At 37.2% G+C, this 15198-nt stretch overlaps 1 protein-coding gene across 8 annotated transcripts in view; it reads left to right on the top strand.

The window, feature by feature from the left end:
• MGA (MAX dimerization protein MGA) overlaps nt 1–15198 on the top strand; it is a 94132-nt gene that overhangs the window by 29125 nt on the left and 49809 nt on the right. For all 8 annotated transcript variants that reach the window (XM_034661116.1, XM_034661112.1, XM_034661111.1 and 5 more), the window contains exons 5-8: nt 8325–8456; nt 8664–8768; nt 9973–10634; nt 11786–12131. In XM_034661116.1, the coding sequence (XP_034517007.1) occupies nt 8325–8456; nt 8664–8768; nt 9973–10634; nt 11786–12131 (1245 nt within the window). The remainder of the gene's footprint in view (nt 1–8324; nt 8457–8663; nt 8769–9972; nt 10635–11785; nt 12132–15198) is intronic.

The following is a 15198-nucleotide window of genomic DNA, read 5'->3' as shown; positions in this document are numbered from 1 at the left end:
GTACTCTGATAATGTATAAATATCTTTCAACCTAATCCCTACTTTTGTTTCAGTCTTTGTTCTAGAGGTAAATATATTCATTGCTCCCTGCTGGTCTTTTTGCTCTGGTCTGTTTGCCTATTATTTCCTGGCCGGTTAGGGTTTGAGTTTGTTTTTTCCTTCCCCTGCATATATTGTAGTCAAATCTCATTTTTTTCTCTTGTGTAGTTGGGGTTCAAAGTCGAATGCTCCTGAAACCTAAGCAAGTAACCAAATGAAATTAGCCTGATTTTGTGTACGAGGTTGGACTCTGGCAGGCTGGAACATAGGTGCCTCTTTTAAAGGGGTAATCACATCTGTGGATTATTGTCATATGGGAAGGTTGGCCTAGTATTTTCAGAAATTCTCATTGTTCAGTAGAAACAATCAATTTTTATGTAATGATGCTCAATTTCTAAGTGGTAGAAGCTGATACTAGTTTTTTGGGTGAAGCTTTAAACACTGAGCCAAACAAAAAATGGGTGAACCATCAGTTTTCACCTGCTGTTACAGATTCTGCATTTGGTGTCATTGACAAGTTTTTACTTAATCTTCATGTTGTTAAAATTAATTCAACTGTATTCTTATATAGTTTTATTATTTTATTTGTTTAAAGATTTTATTTACTTATTTGAGAGAGAGATGCAAGTAGGGGTAGAAACAGAGAGGAACCAGCAGACTGCGCTGAGCGTGGAGTCAGACACGGGGCTTAATCCCAGGACCTCGCAGTCATGACCTGAGCCGAAATTAAGAGTTGGACTCTCAACTGACTGAGCTACCCAGCCGCCCCACAAACAAACAAACAAAAAACAGTTAAATCTGTAATTCATATGGTACTATTCATAAGGTGTGAGGTGGAGATCTATTTTGGATTTTTCTGTTTTGTTTTGGCAGATATCCCCGTACTCCTCAGCCTTTGTTTCTTAAGACTTAGAATTTCAGAAAAATAAGTTACATTGGCTAAGTATTTGTAGTAACTGAGTGATCCCAATCACAGGTCCCTTTAAGGTCTGTCTCTAAAAATTGATGATTGAAATAATTTGTTAAATTTTACTTCAATAATGTCATATTTCTTTGTATTCTATTAACTGTGGAGTTTCATTATTTTTTAGAATATAAGCACTTAAAATTATCTTTGGAGCTGAAAACTTGAAAAACTTCAAAAGATTTTTGAGTTTGCTTTGAAGTTGTGGAAGAAATGTTTAGCTTGAGGAAGCGTTTTTATTGGTGGCAGTAGTCTTGTTGCTAAAATAAAATAAGAATCTTAATTTTGTTTTCCACAGAACTATAGTTTCTTTCTGTCTCCTGTACTATCTTTATTACATCCAAATTGATTTATTTCCTGTCAATGTGAAATTATCTGTTTTTGAACTTTGAAGTTATTTTTGTAGAATCATTTCTACTTCACTGTTACCAAGTCAAGTCTATGTCAATTAAAAATCTTTTAAAAAAGATTTATTTATTTTAGAGAATGAGAGAGAGCGCGAGCACTCACATGTACATAGGAGTGGGGGGAGGGGCAGAGGGAGAGGAAGCAGAGTCCCTGCTGAGCAGGGAGCCAGATTCGGGGCTCAACCTCAGGACCCTGGGATCATGACATGAGCTGAAGGCAGATCCTTAATGATTGAGCCACCCAGGTGTCCCTAAATTTTTTTTATTTTAGCTAAGTTTTAGGTTTGTAGGAAAATTGAGAATGTAGTAGAGTTCTCGTATACTTTTCGTTCCGTTTCCCTTATTATCTTAACATTAGTATAGTGTGTTAAAATTAGTGAGACAGTATCGATATATTAATATTAACTGAGGTCCATACTTTATTCAGATTCCCTTACTTTTTGGTTCCAGGATTCCGTCTAGGAAATCACATTTAGTAGTCATGTCTCCTTAGGATCCTCTTAGCTGAGACAGTTACTCAGATTTAAAAATTTTTAATGACCTTGACAATTTTGAGGAGTACTGGTCAGATATTTTGTAGAATGTCTCTCAGTTGAGTTTCATCTGATGTTTTTCTCATGTTTAGACTGAGGTTGTATGTTCATGAGAGGAAGATCACAGAGGTGGAGTGCCATTCTCATCCCATCACATCGAGGGTACATTTTATCAACATGATTTATCACTGACCTTTCCATGTTGTACTCTTTGGAAGTCACTGGGTAGTCCATATTTAGTGATTGGAAGTTACGCTCTGCTTTCTTGAGGTGGAGTATGAGCATATAAATTCATTGGAATTCCTCTGCACCAGAGATTTATCTTTTTCCCCCAATTTTTAAAAAAGTTTTTATTTTAATTCCAGTTAGTTAACATACAGTTACATTAGTTTCAAATGTACAATATGGTGATTTATCAATTCCTTACATCATCCAGTGCTCATCACAAGTACATACCTTAATCCCCATCCCCTATTTCCTTCCATGCCCCTATGCCCCTCCCCGCTGGTGACCATCAGTTCTAATTAACAGTCTGTTTCTTCATTTGTTACTTTCTTTCGCCCTTTGTTCATTTGTTTTGTTTCTTAAATTCCACATGAGTGATACATGATATTTGTCCTTCTCTGATTGACTTATGTCACTTCACATTGTACTCTAAAGGGCCATCCTTGTTGATGTTGTTGCAACCTATTTGTTTATTATATCACTGTGAACTTTTGTCAGTTATAATGTTGAATTCCTTTATGGCAGTCTTTCTATCTAGATCTCTGTGACTCTGGATTTTTAAAAAAATATTGAGTGTAGTGTTAAATTGATAGTTAACTGGAGCTTTTCTTTTTTATATGTATTTGCTTTTCTGTGCTGGTTAGTTATATAGGAGTTTATTCCTCTTGAGTGTGTTTTTGTGGGTGCTTTATATTTTAGTGTGTTTAGCTGGGACAGGCATTTTTTTTAAATGTTTTATTTATTTTTTGGGGGGGGGAGAGAGCACGAGTGTGCACACGTGCACAAGCAGGGGGAGGGGCAGAGGGAGAGGGGGCAAGAGAATCTCAGGCAGGGTCTGTGCCCAGTGTGGAGCCAATGTGGGGCTCAGTCTCATGACCCTGGGATCATGACTGAGCCCAAGTCAGGAGTTGGATAATGCTTAACCAACTGAACCACCCGGGCATCCCAGGCATTTTTATTTTTATTTATTTTTATTTAAAAGATTTTATTTATTTATTTGATAGAGAGAGACAGCCAGTGAGAGAGGGAACACAGGCAGGCGGAGTGGGAGAGGAAGAAGCAGGCTCCCAGTGGAGGAGCCTGATGTGGGACTCGATCCCAGGATTCTGGGATCACGCCCTGAGCCGAAGGCAGACGCTTAAGGACTGAGCCACCGAGGCGCCCCCTTTTTTTTTTTTTTTTTTTAAACTACAGTTTATTATCTTAGGTGACTCTGCCTTTGAACCTGAAGTGTATCTTTTTTTCAGTTCTGTCTTTAGGAGTCTTTTTTTTTTTGTAATGGTGTGATAATATGTTTTTAAGAAGTAGTTCCTAATCTGGTGAAAAGGCAGAAGCATTTAGGAGTATAATTTAGTTTAAACTGTCATATGTGCAAAGGATTTTATGTTTTTGTGGGGATATGCTTTCCATGAATTATTTAGGTATCTTTTCTGCAAGTTAATCTCATTCATAGGAAACTAAGTAAGTGTAGGTCTCATGTATGTGTTGAACAGGGAAGGATTTTCTTGCAGGGCAAACATTTCAGGATAGTATAGATAAGCTAAATGGGGAATTACTTTGAATATTGTTTATGTGCCATTGACTTCTACTTTTATGGCTTTAAAAAATTGATAGGTATATTTAAAATAAATTTGTCTTTTTGTTGTTTTTAGAACTTGTTTTCACTTTTGGGGGAAAGTGGAAGTTTAAAATACAAGTAAACACACAAGAAAATAGGAAAAACAGTCTCTTAATTTGATTGTGTGGGGTCTAGATTTTGCAGGTCTACGTATGGGTATGTTTTTTATCAACTTAATTCCTTTCTTTTTACCATCTATGTAGGCAGCTGTTCCGGCATTTTTTTGTCAATAATAATAGTATTTCTCTCTTAAAGCCCTATAGTATCTCATTTTATCCTTTATTTAGGATTCAGTTTTCACTTGAATTTCTGAGTACCTTGCTTTGTGGCTCTACTCTGCTGTCCCTTCCCACCTTTCCTAGTTAATTCTACTTACTCTGACTTAAGAATGACACACTCAGTAAAATTTTACCACATTCCCTTGGGCTTTTCAAGTGTTATTTCTTTTTGCTTACCCCTCTCGGGACTTATTTACACCATTATAACTACTAATGAGTCAGTTGAGAAAATAACACTAAAGCTCCTTGAGGTCTGGGAAATGTCTTTTATCTCTATTACCACCTGTATTAGTATTTCATAGAGAAGTGCAATAAATTCTTAAAACATAAAACCCAGTGTGGTGGATTAGTACTTATTTTACTGATGAGGAAGCGAAAGCCGAGAGAAATTTAGCCCAAACGTAGGACTAGAAACCAGTTGTTTTGACTCCCAATCTGATTTTTCCCTGATTGATTGGAAACATGAGGAAAGAATTATTTTATTTGCTTAAAAGATTTTATTTTTGGGGTGTCTGGGTGGCTCAGTTGGTTTAACAGCCGACTCTTGGTTTTGGCTCAGGTCATGATCTCAGGGTCCTTGGAATGAGCTCTGTGTTGGGCTCCACCCTTGTGGTTGGGGGGTATGCTTGAGGGTTCTCTCCCTCTGCCCCTCCCTCTGCTCATGCATGTGCACGCGCGTGCCCTCTTTTTCTCTCTTTCTCTCAAATAAATAGGGGCACCTGGGTGGCTCAGTTGGTTAAGCTTCTGACTTCAGCTCAGGTCATGATCTGTCTCATGGTCCTGGGATCGAGCGCCAGCTGGGGCTCCCCACTCAGTGGGAAATCTGCTTGTCCCTCTGCCCCTCCACCTGCTCGTGTTTTCTCTCTCTCTTCCTTTCTCTGTCTCTCAAAGAAGTAAATGAAGTCTTTAAAAATAAAAATAAATTCAAAAAAACCCAGATTTTAGGGGCACCTGGGTGGCTCAGTCATTAGTGTCTGCCTTCGGCTCAGGGCGTGATCCCGGAGTTCTGTTATCAAGCCCCATGTCAGGCTCTTCCCCTGGGAGCCTGCTTCTTTCTCTCCCACTCCCCCTGCTAGTGTTCCCTCTCCTGCTGGCTGTCTATCTCTCTCTGTCAAATAAATAGATAAAGTCTTAAAAAAAACAAAACAAAACAACAACCCAGATTTTATTTTTAAGCGGTCTTCACACTCATTGTGGGGATTGGGCTCATAATCCCCAGATCAAGAGTTGCGTGCTCCACCGACTAAACCCGCCAGGTGCCCCTGGAAGGAATGTTTTATTGATGTTAATGTTAATCATATCATGTAATTAAATAAAAATAAAATATTTAAAGAATTGGACTTAAATACTAAAACAGCATAGTAATATAATGATCTCTTACGTTCAGGTAAGTTCTGTGTGGAGGATACACAAATTAACCATAAGAGTTAGTGGCTCATAACCTATCTAATGCCTTCACTTTTCAGGGGACGAGTATTATGTAAACCTTTTATTGGAAACCTGTACCTATGACTTTTAATGGCTATTACTACAATACTTAATACTTTGAACTCCTTTTGGCTTCAGTTTTATTAAAATTTAAGTTAAACATTTTTCTGCACAATAATATGAAGCCAGTAATTCAGAGGTGAATGAACCCAAATGAGAAGATGATCATTTATAACAGAAAAATACAAATTTAAGAATAATAGGATATGAATTTAAAGCAGAAGATTTGGAACAAGTGTTAACACTGACATCAAATGTTGAAGAGAAATTGGATCAGCAAGAGCTCTTATGCACTATTGGAGGGAGTATAAATTGAGAGTAATTTGGCATTATTTAGTTCACAGATTCCCAATTAGTGCATTGTTGCACATGGTTATCCATGATATGTGGCAGATAATACACTCTTGAGATAGTGATCTCCTCAGAATGGCCAAGCTTGGCCAAGGGTAATTAATAACTGTAGAGCTGGTTGCCTCCAGCTACAAGCAGCCTCAGGTTTATCCCAGTTTGTTGTATAATTATAATTTTTTAAAAGATTTTATTTATTTATTTATTGGAGAGAACACAGGCAGGGGGAGCAGCAGAGGGAAGGAGGAGAAGCAGGCTCACCACTGAGTAGGGTGCCCGCCGGGGGGCTTGATTCCAGGACCCTGGCATCATGACCCGAGCCGAAGGCAGACACTTAACCGACTGAGCCACCCAGGTGCCCCAAATTATTTTATGTGCCATTACACAAGAAGGGTTCAGAATAACCAAGTGTATCATTAAACTTCTTAGCAGTGAATATCAGACTCTACAGATGAAATAGAAGATAAATTTATTAAAGAGTATCAGATGACTTACAGAATCTCCTGAAAAGCCAGAAAAACACACTCTAGGACTGTGCAGTCAGGAAAAATGCACCCATTACTTTTGCAGAAGGCGCACACAAGCAGTCCACAACATTGGACAATCACCATTTTCAATATGGACACTGCACACAGTATGCGTACAACCAGGACCTTGGTTACTTCTACCTCTAAAAATTCTTGGCTCAACACCGTCACTCACACAGTCCTGCATAATATTCCTTCATGCTGCTCTTCCCAAATTGAAGTCTTTCATGGGTACAGCTGATTGGCAAAACCTGTGTTACATGTCTGCATGTAAACTGCAAGGGAAGGTGGAAAGTGAGTTTTTCCTAACACCTACCTTGAAGAGATTGGAGTTATAATGGAAAAAAGTAACAGCTAGGGGAAGGGTGTTCAGAATATTTTGGGCAGCCACAAATATGTTGAGCATTCACAATATCCAGTACAATTGAAAGATGAACATACCCCATTATTTAGCAACTCCATTCCTGGTTAAATGCTGCAAGGAAAAGCTAAATGGACCAGAGGAGCTCTCACACATCACATGTGTGATGCACATTCTTGTACACAATGAATAATTACACTGGAGCACTGCTTGTAATTGTTAAAAATAGAAAATCCCTAAAATGGATGAATGAAGCTGGGAGATAGAGGCTTCCAGTTAAGGAATGAGTAAGTCACAGGGATGAAAGGTACAGCATAAGGAATATAGTTAGTGGTATTTTAACATGTGTCAGCTATACTCAAAAAAAATTTAAAAATTTAGGAAACAACCTGATTCTCGTCTGTAGGAGAGTAGTGATTAAATTGGGAGGACTATGTTTTCATAATCTGGAGTAGTGTACAGTGGTGAAAATAGATGATCCGGAGATAAATCTGTCAAAGTAGACAAATCTCAGTTGTAAAATGTTAAGGGGGGTAAAATCCCACCAAAGACTGTAAAAGGATATGTTAAGTAAATACTTTCCCAAAAGAGTACCTCTTAATCTACAAATAAGTTATAATATTTATAGGCTCAATTAACCATAAGTATCACTAATAATTATTAGGTAATTAGGAGCCACAATTCAGGCCAGAAGCTTAGTCTATGGCAAATTTGTATTAAAAGTTCTAGAAGGGTGCCTGGGTGGCTCAGTTGTTAAGCATCTGCCTTCGGCTCAGGTCATGATCCCAGAGTCCTGGGATCGAGCCTTGCACGGGGCTCCTTGCTCAGCGGGAAGCCTGCTTCTCCCTCTCCCACTCCCCCTGCTTGTATTCCCTCTCTCGCTGTCTCACTCTCTTGTCAAATAAATAAATAAAATCTTAAAAAAAAAAAAAGTCCTAGAAAGTCTCTGGATTACAAATGGTCTTAATTCTGCTATGTTTATGTATTAGTTATGTATTGTTGCTTAACAAATTACCATAAACCTAAGACCTATACTGTCTCATTTTCTTTGGATTGGGAGTTTGGACATGGCTTAACTGGATCCTCTGTTTAGTGTCTCACAGTACTGCAGTCAAGATGTCAGGTCTGGTTTCTCAGAGGCTTGACTAGCGGGATTCTGCTTCCAGTTGCCCTCAGGTTGTTGGCAGAATATATGTCCTTGCAGCTTTAGCAAGATGGGTGATACATGTGGTCATATTATCACATACACCAAACCATGTATATCCCATCCCTTTTGCCACTTTTTGTATGTTAGAAATGAAGCACAGGCCCTATCCATACTCGAGGGGAAGGAGGAGGATTACAAAAATATGTAATATCAGGAGGTGAGGATCATGGGGTCACCTTAAATTTAGTCTCTTCGCCACTTTTAATTTTTATTTCATTTCTGCTCTCCATTCTCTCCTTTACCCTCTTCCCATACCTTAAAGGTTAAAAAAAACAAAACAAAACAAAAAACAACAACCCAGTGTAATTTGTGATTCTTTTCCCTTGCAGTGGGGTTAAAATTGAATTCAGTGGATCCGACAATGAGCATTGATCTTAAATATTTGGGAGTACAGCTACCTTTGGCTCCAGCTACTAGCTTTCCTTTCTGGAACCTTACAGGAACCAACCCTGCCTCTCCTGGTGAGTGTGTAGCATTTGTAAAGTCAAACAAAGTTGTGATGTAAATAAAAAAGCCCCTTTGTAGAGACATTTAGGATATTTCAAGGTAGATTTTTTTGCCTGGTGGCATAGTCTTAATGTATACATTTTAGATTAAGTTTTACTATTTAATTAGGTATTAAATATTGGCTTGAATTTTGGTCATCTCTTGTACTTTTTCTTTTATAGATGCTGGGTTTCCCTTTGTTTCTAGAACAGGGAAGACCAATGATTTCACCAAAATCAAGGGATGGAGGGGAAAGTTTCATAGTGCTTCTGCATCTAGGAGTGAAGGTAATGCTTTTTAAAAAATAGTAAATGTGTTGTGAAACATGTGGCCAAAGCCTTTTGTTAAAAGTAAGTTTAGGTTGTTTTTCTTTATCTCTTCTTACATGCTTTAAAATAAATGGAAGGTAAATGTCTTGTCAATATCTGATCATTCCCTATGTTCCATATCCAGAACCACGTCAGGCTTAAATAATCCCTGCACCCTTTTTTCATTGCACTTTCTTTCTGTTACTTCTACAGTTAATTTTTTTATTTCCATTTTTTAGTTTTTTGGGGGGGAGGGGGCAGAGGCAGAGGGAGAAAGAATCTTAAGCGGGTTCCATGCCCAGCACAGAGCCCAATGTGGGGCTTGATCTCACAACCCTGAGATCATGACCTGAGCTGAAATCAAGAGTTGGATGCTTAACTGACTGAGCCACCCAGGCTCCCAACTCCTGCAGTATCATAAGCATCATTCCCAAGTATTATTTCAGAACCGTATACTTCAGAGCTATAGAGTGATTCCTGACAGCATTACACTTCCAAATAAACTTCTAACCCAAACATTTTGACTGTGTGCCTGTTGGTCTCCTTTCTTAGTGCTTTTTCCACTGCACTTATTTGCAGTTTACATTCTAGCCAGATAAATTTACCATGTATTCAAAATAGTTTTAATCATTTTTGAATCTTTGTACAGTGTTATAATAGTGTAATTTTTGTCTGTCTACTACTATGCTTTTTCATTCCTTAAAAACTAAATTTTATACATCTCTTTTTGTGCCCTCACCTCTTCCCTTATGTTTTATATTAGAGTCCAGATACTACAATCTGTTAAATAATCTCTTGGTGTTCTGTTGAGGTTTGACTTGAGTATATTTTTTGCTCTTATGTTTTTACTTAAATGTGGTTTCTCTGCTAAGGTCATATGTTGTCAAAGGTTATAGACTCTTCTCTTAGTGTTAATTATTACTATTGTTATCGCTTTGCAAAAATTAATGTAAATATATGTAATGAGATGGTTTTAGATAATGGATTTTAATATAATGAATATATGATTCCATCTCTTCACTTGGTTTAATATTATATATTTTTTTCTTTGTTCTGAGGAGGGACAGTTTAGAAGATTCAGTAGCTTATAACTTAATGCTTTTGGCCTTTTTTAGTGTATTTTTCTAGAGGTCTAAAGATCTGCCATATATTTCTTTAAGTATCTACATCTCTTTATTTCTAGGTGGAAATTCAGAAGGTCCACTGAAAAACCGTTCTGCTTTCTGCAGTGATAAGTTAGATGAGTACTTGGAAAACGAAGGCAAGCTGATGGAAACAAGTATGGGTTTCTCTTCTAATGCTCCCACATCTCCTGTGGTATACCAGCTTCCCACCAAGAGTACCAGCTATGTACGAACACTTGACAGTGTATTAAAGAAGCAATCTACCATTTCCCCTTCTACCTCCTACTCTTTGAAGCCTCATTCTGTGACCCCTGCCTCTCGAAAGGCAAAGTCTCAAAACAAACAGGCAACTTTTGGTGGCCGAACTAAATCATCTTATAAATCCATTTTACCCTACCCTGTTTCACCAAAGCAGAAACATGCTCATATGATGCCAGGAGATAAGGTTGCCAAGAATTCTTCAAGTACCATCTCAGAAAATCAGGTGAATAACTTTGTTGTGCCAACTTTAGATGAAAATACATTTCCAAAGCAAATTAGTTTGCGGCAGGCACACCACCAGCAGCAGCAACAGCAACAGGGAACTCGCCCTCCAGGCTTGTCTAAATCTCAAGTGAAGCTAATGGACCTGGAAGACTGTGCACTTTGGGAAGGGAAACCAAGGACCTATATCACTGAAGAGCGAGCAGATGTATCCTTAACAACTCTGCTTACTGCTCAAGTAAGTATCTGTTGGTTTTTTAGAAGCATATTAGTTCATGGTTGGAAAGAATTAGGTTAGTGAGGGGAAATGGGAGTGGGCTTTTTGGCGGAAGGATGAGGCATTTAGTTACCTTAGTGATAGGATAATTAAGAAGATTCTCTTGTCTTCTATATTTGTTCTTTGTAACTAGACACCTTATTATAGATCCCCTCCTGCCACTAGAGGGAGACAGTACAGTTGTGCTTTTGGATAATGTCTTTCACCTTGTATAAAGTCAGCTGGCCATTCTGAAAATCTCTAATTTCATTCTCTAGCGTGTGGGCAAGTATGTTTGCTAATCTTGTTAAAACCGCTTTGAAAGTTCTCCTTAAAAGTACATTTCAGAAATTTTTAAAAATTATAAACCCGTGGAAAAAAGCTTTTGTAGTTCATAAAATGTTATATTGAGAATTTTTCACTTATTGATTTATCTATCTTAGCAGCCTCTGGTGCATATGAAATGATAAAACAGCATGTGACTAATTTTTTTTTTTGCTCATGAAATTTGTGTGCCTTACCTTCCATTTTTAAATTATGTGATTAAATTCTAGACCTGAAGATCATTGGATGTTGGGATTAAATACACAGTGTGTCCTTTATTATTAATCATTCCTAAAGACTGTTATGTACATATTATCCTATTCCCTTTTTATTAGTTACTGGAAAGCAGGTGTCAGCAAACTATTTTTGTAAAGGGCCAGGTAGTAAATACTTTAGGCTTTGTTAAGCCATACACACTGTGTTGCATTTACTCAACTCTGCTGTTACAGTGCCACAGACGTTTTGTGTTCCAGTGAAACTTGATGAAACAGGCTGGATTTGGCCTGTGGGTCTTGTCAGCCCCTGCCTTTGAACATTACATGTGATTTCTATTGAGAATAAATTCATCACTGTTGATATTCTGGCCATAATTAATTTAAATATTCTCGTGTCTGTGCTATGCTTTAGAAAGGCAGATTGTTCAGAGTCCTGATTATATTCACGTGCTGTCCTTTAAATATTCTGCTGATCTTGTACTATTAGTACTGAGCGTTCAGAGTCCAAAAAGGTAGACCCGTATATGACTTGTAAGTTGTGGGTGGTGTTGGGGTATGATTCAGTAGATTTACAATTTTTTATTTTAACTTTAGGCATCTCTCAAAACTAAACCCATCCACACAATCATAAGGAAACGAGCCCCTCCATGCAACAATGACTTCTGTCGATTGGGTTGCGTGTGTTCCAGTCTAGCTTTGGAGAAGCGCCAGCCTGCTCACTGCCGCCGACCAGACTGCATGTTTGGCTGCACTTGTTTGAAAAGAAAAGTTGTACTTGTTAAAGGAGGATCCAAAGCTAAGCATTTCCAGAGGAAATCTGCTCATCGTGATCCAGTATTTTATGATGCTTTGGGAGAGGAGCAGAGAGAAGAAGAAGAGGGAGTCAGGGAGGAGGAAGAACAATTGAAAGAGAAAAAGAAGAGAAAGAAGCTAGAATACAGTGAGTATTAATTGAGAGTTAAAAGTGTATAGTTTTATTTTTTCAGAACAATTTGATGATTTCAAATATTACTGTTTCTTACATTAATCCTTTAATCAGTGGTCTAGTAAGAATTTTGAGAAATTCTTATTATCTTAAGTTCTTTCTTTGTGGTTTGTGTGCGCGCACGCACACACACACCCATCCCTTTTTAAAATATAATTTGTCTTTTGAAGATGGCTTTTTTATGCTACATTTGAATCATTCTCTCATTTGGACTTCCAGAATGTCTTTGAAGCTTCATTTGTTTTCTGTGTCTCCCTTCTCTTCCCTGTTCTTTGAATATACACATGATCAGTAGAAGCCATCATTCTCCTCCCCCCAGCTTTTATTGAGGTATAATTGACAAGTAAAATTGCGTGTGTTTAAAATGTACAACATGACGATTTGGTATATGTTGTGACATGATTATCACAATCAAGTCAACTAATACATCTCATTGTTTTCTAAAAGAAGAAATTTGTAACAAGACCCTCTGGTCCTGATTTGAGCCATTCACCAGGTGATTGTGGAGTTTTGGGGACAGGATAAGGGCATAACTGAGTTAAGCATTATGTACTATTTTGAAAAGCTTATTTTTCCTCTTTGATAAAATATTATGTAGACCCACCAAACTACATATTATGTCATTCTTGATTTTTTTCCTTTCTGTATCTTATTTTGTTGAAATACAGTGAATATATTTATGCCATACAATTGAAGAATTTTTGCTTCTTAGTTTATTCGGAGACAAGATTCCTTTTTTGGCAGTTTATATTTACATTCGCTGTTGATTGCTGCATACTTATTTCAGTCAGAGTAGATACTTAGTATTTCAATGTATGTTCTTCCAGGATTTTCTGTTAATACACTTGTGTGCATACATACATGTTTCTGTAGAAATGGAACTACTGTGTATGTGGTATCATAACCTTTAGAAATTTGATATCATAAAGTCATGTTTTGTTCTCCATATCAACAAGTAAAGACCTATATTATAATTTTAGTTTTAATGTCTTCATATTATTAGTCCTTTTGGTCTGACCTTTAGCCTTTTTATATTTTCTTTATTATAAACAGTGCAGTGATGAACATCCATGTTCATGATAGGCTATTAAAAGTGGAATTGCTGGGGCAATGAGAGCACTTTGAAGGTTTATAGATGTTTCTTGAGTTGTACCAAAGTACACATTTACCAATAGTGGGATAGTGCTGGATTTTCTATACTTTTAACACTGGATAGTTCATCTGATTAGGCAGAAATTGATACTTTGTTTTCAAATTTATATTTCTTCAAGTAGTAGGTTTATTGACCTTTTGTCATAAACTTCTGTAAATTTGACTTTTTGAATTCTTTCCTCTTATTGGAGCGCTTGTGTTTTCCCCTACATTTCTAAGAGCTTCATTTTTCACAGGTTATAATTTTGTAATTTATATTTTAGTTTTGTTAATAGTTCTTCCCTGTTCCCTCACTTGGTCTGAAAAAGGAAAAAGCAGGGATGGTTAAGTCTAGTGGTCTTTTAAAAACACTTTTTATGGTTTCTGTGTTTGGAGTCTTGCTTAGAATGTCTTTCGTTATCTGCAAGATTAAATACTAATTAGATTAATTCATTTGATGGAATTTATTTGATGTGAAATTTATGGGAGGAAATCTTCCCAATATGGCTAGGCAGTTTTACCATGACTTACTGAGAAGAAATACTTTCCCTACTGACTTAAAATGTCACCTGTCATTTAGTAAATTGAAAAATATTTATGTCTGTGTCTGTTTCTGGTTTCTGTTGTCTGTTTTGTGATGAGTACCAGACTGTTCTAATTGGTATTTCAGTGCTTAAATAAGATATTGCCTCCGTATACCTAAAAGATCTTTATATATATAAATAAGGTTTAATAGGTTTAAAATGAAATAAAGAATTATTAGTTTAGTTCTATCTATATCTCCTTACTGAGTTTTTCCCCATTTTACACTTAAAGCAATACTTTCCCATTTCAAAGTAACAAGAGTAAGTTACAGAAGCCACATGAGTATTAAAACTATGTATCTGTAAGGCTTTAGTAGTTTGCTTTCTTGCTTAGTGTATTTACCCCGTGTCCTATTCTTGTCCTGAATTAACTCCAAAAGCTAGCCAATTATCAAAGTATTTTTTGTTTTTCTCACTGGTATTAGACCAGTATAAAAAACATGTCTTACTATGCTCTAGGAGCCATCAGTTTTCTTGTTCTGTTTGGGAAGATGAGGAAAGGAGGGAAGATATTTTTGTTATGACTGCTGTGGAAAAGCAGTAGAAACAGGGAAGAGGTCTTGGAGGCAAAAATGTTGCTGAAACCAAAACCAAACAAAAATATACATAAAAACTGGAAGAAGATGAAGAAATCTTTGTCTGTTTGAAAAAAGGTAGGTGAGGAAAAGAAATTATTATTATTATTTTTTTTTAAAGATTTTATTTATTTATTTGACAGAGATAGAGACAGCCAGCGAGAGAGGGAACACAGCAGGGGGTGGGAAAGGAAGAAGCAGGCTCATAGCAGAGGAGCCTGACGTGGGGCTCGATCCCATAACGCCGGGATCACGCCCTGAGCCGAAGGCAGACGCTTAACCGCTGTGCCACCCAGGCGCCCCCGTCGTATAACTCTTAATATTTGCAATAAGACTGCCGTGTTCACTTTTCCTGCAAAGANAATTATTGATGATTTAGGGGAGTTGTAGAGGTAAGAAAATGAGAGAGAAAATACTCAAATGATGGAAAAACTTATCTCTAAAGGACATGAAATTTCACATTTAAAGGGTCCCCTGAATAGTAGGCAATGATAAGTTTAAGAAGATTCTATCCAGAGACGTTTCTGACATTTGTAACATTAAGAATAAAGAAGATATCCTTTTTTTTTTTTAAATTTTATTTTATTATATTGTGTTAATCACCATACAGTACATCCCCAGATTCCGATGTAAAGTTTGATGCTTCATTAGTTGCGTATAACACCCAGTGCACCATGCAATACGTGCCCTCCTTACTACCCATCACCAGTCTATCCCATTCCCCCACCCCCT

The sequence above is a fragment of the Ailuropoda melanoleuca genome, chromosome 5, assembly GCF_002007445.2.
Source record: "Ailuropoda melanoleuca isolate Jingjing chromosome 5, ASM200744v2, whole genome shotgun sequence".
Taxonomy (NCBI): Eukaryota; Metazoa; Chordata; class Mammalia; order Carnivora; family Ursidae; genus Ailuropoda; species Ailuropoda melanoleuca.
Note: the sequence above shows the minus strand (reverse complement) of the source record. Positions and strands in the feature narration are given on the sequence as shown.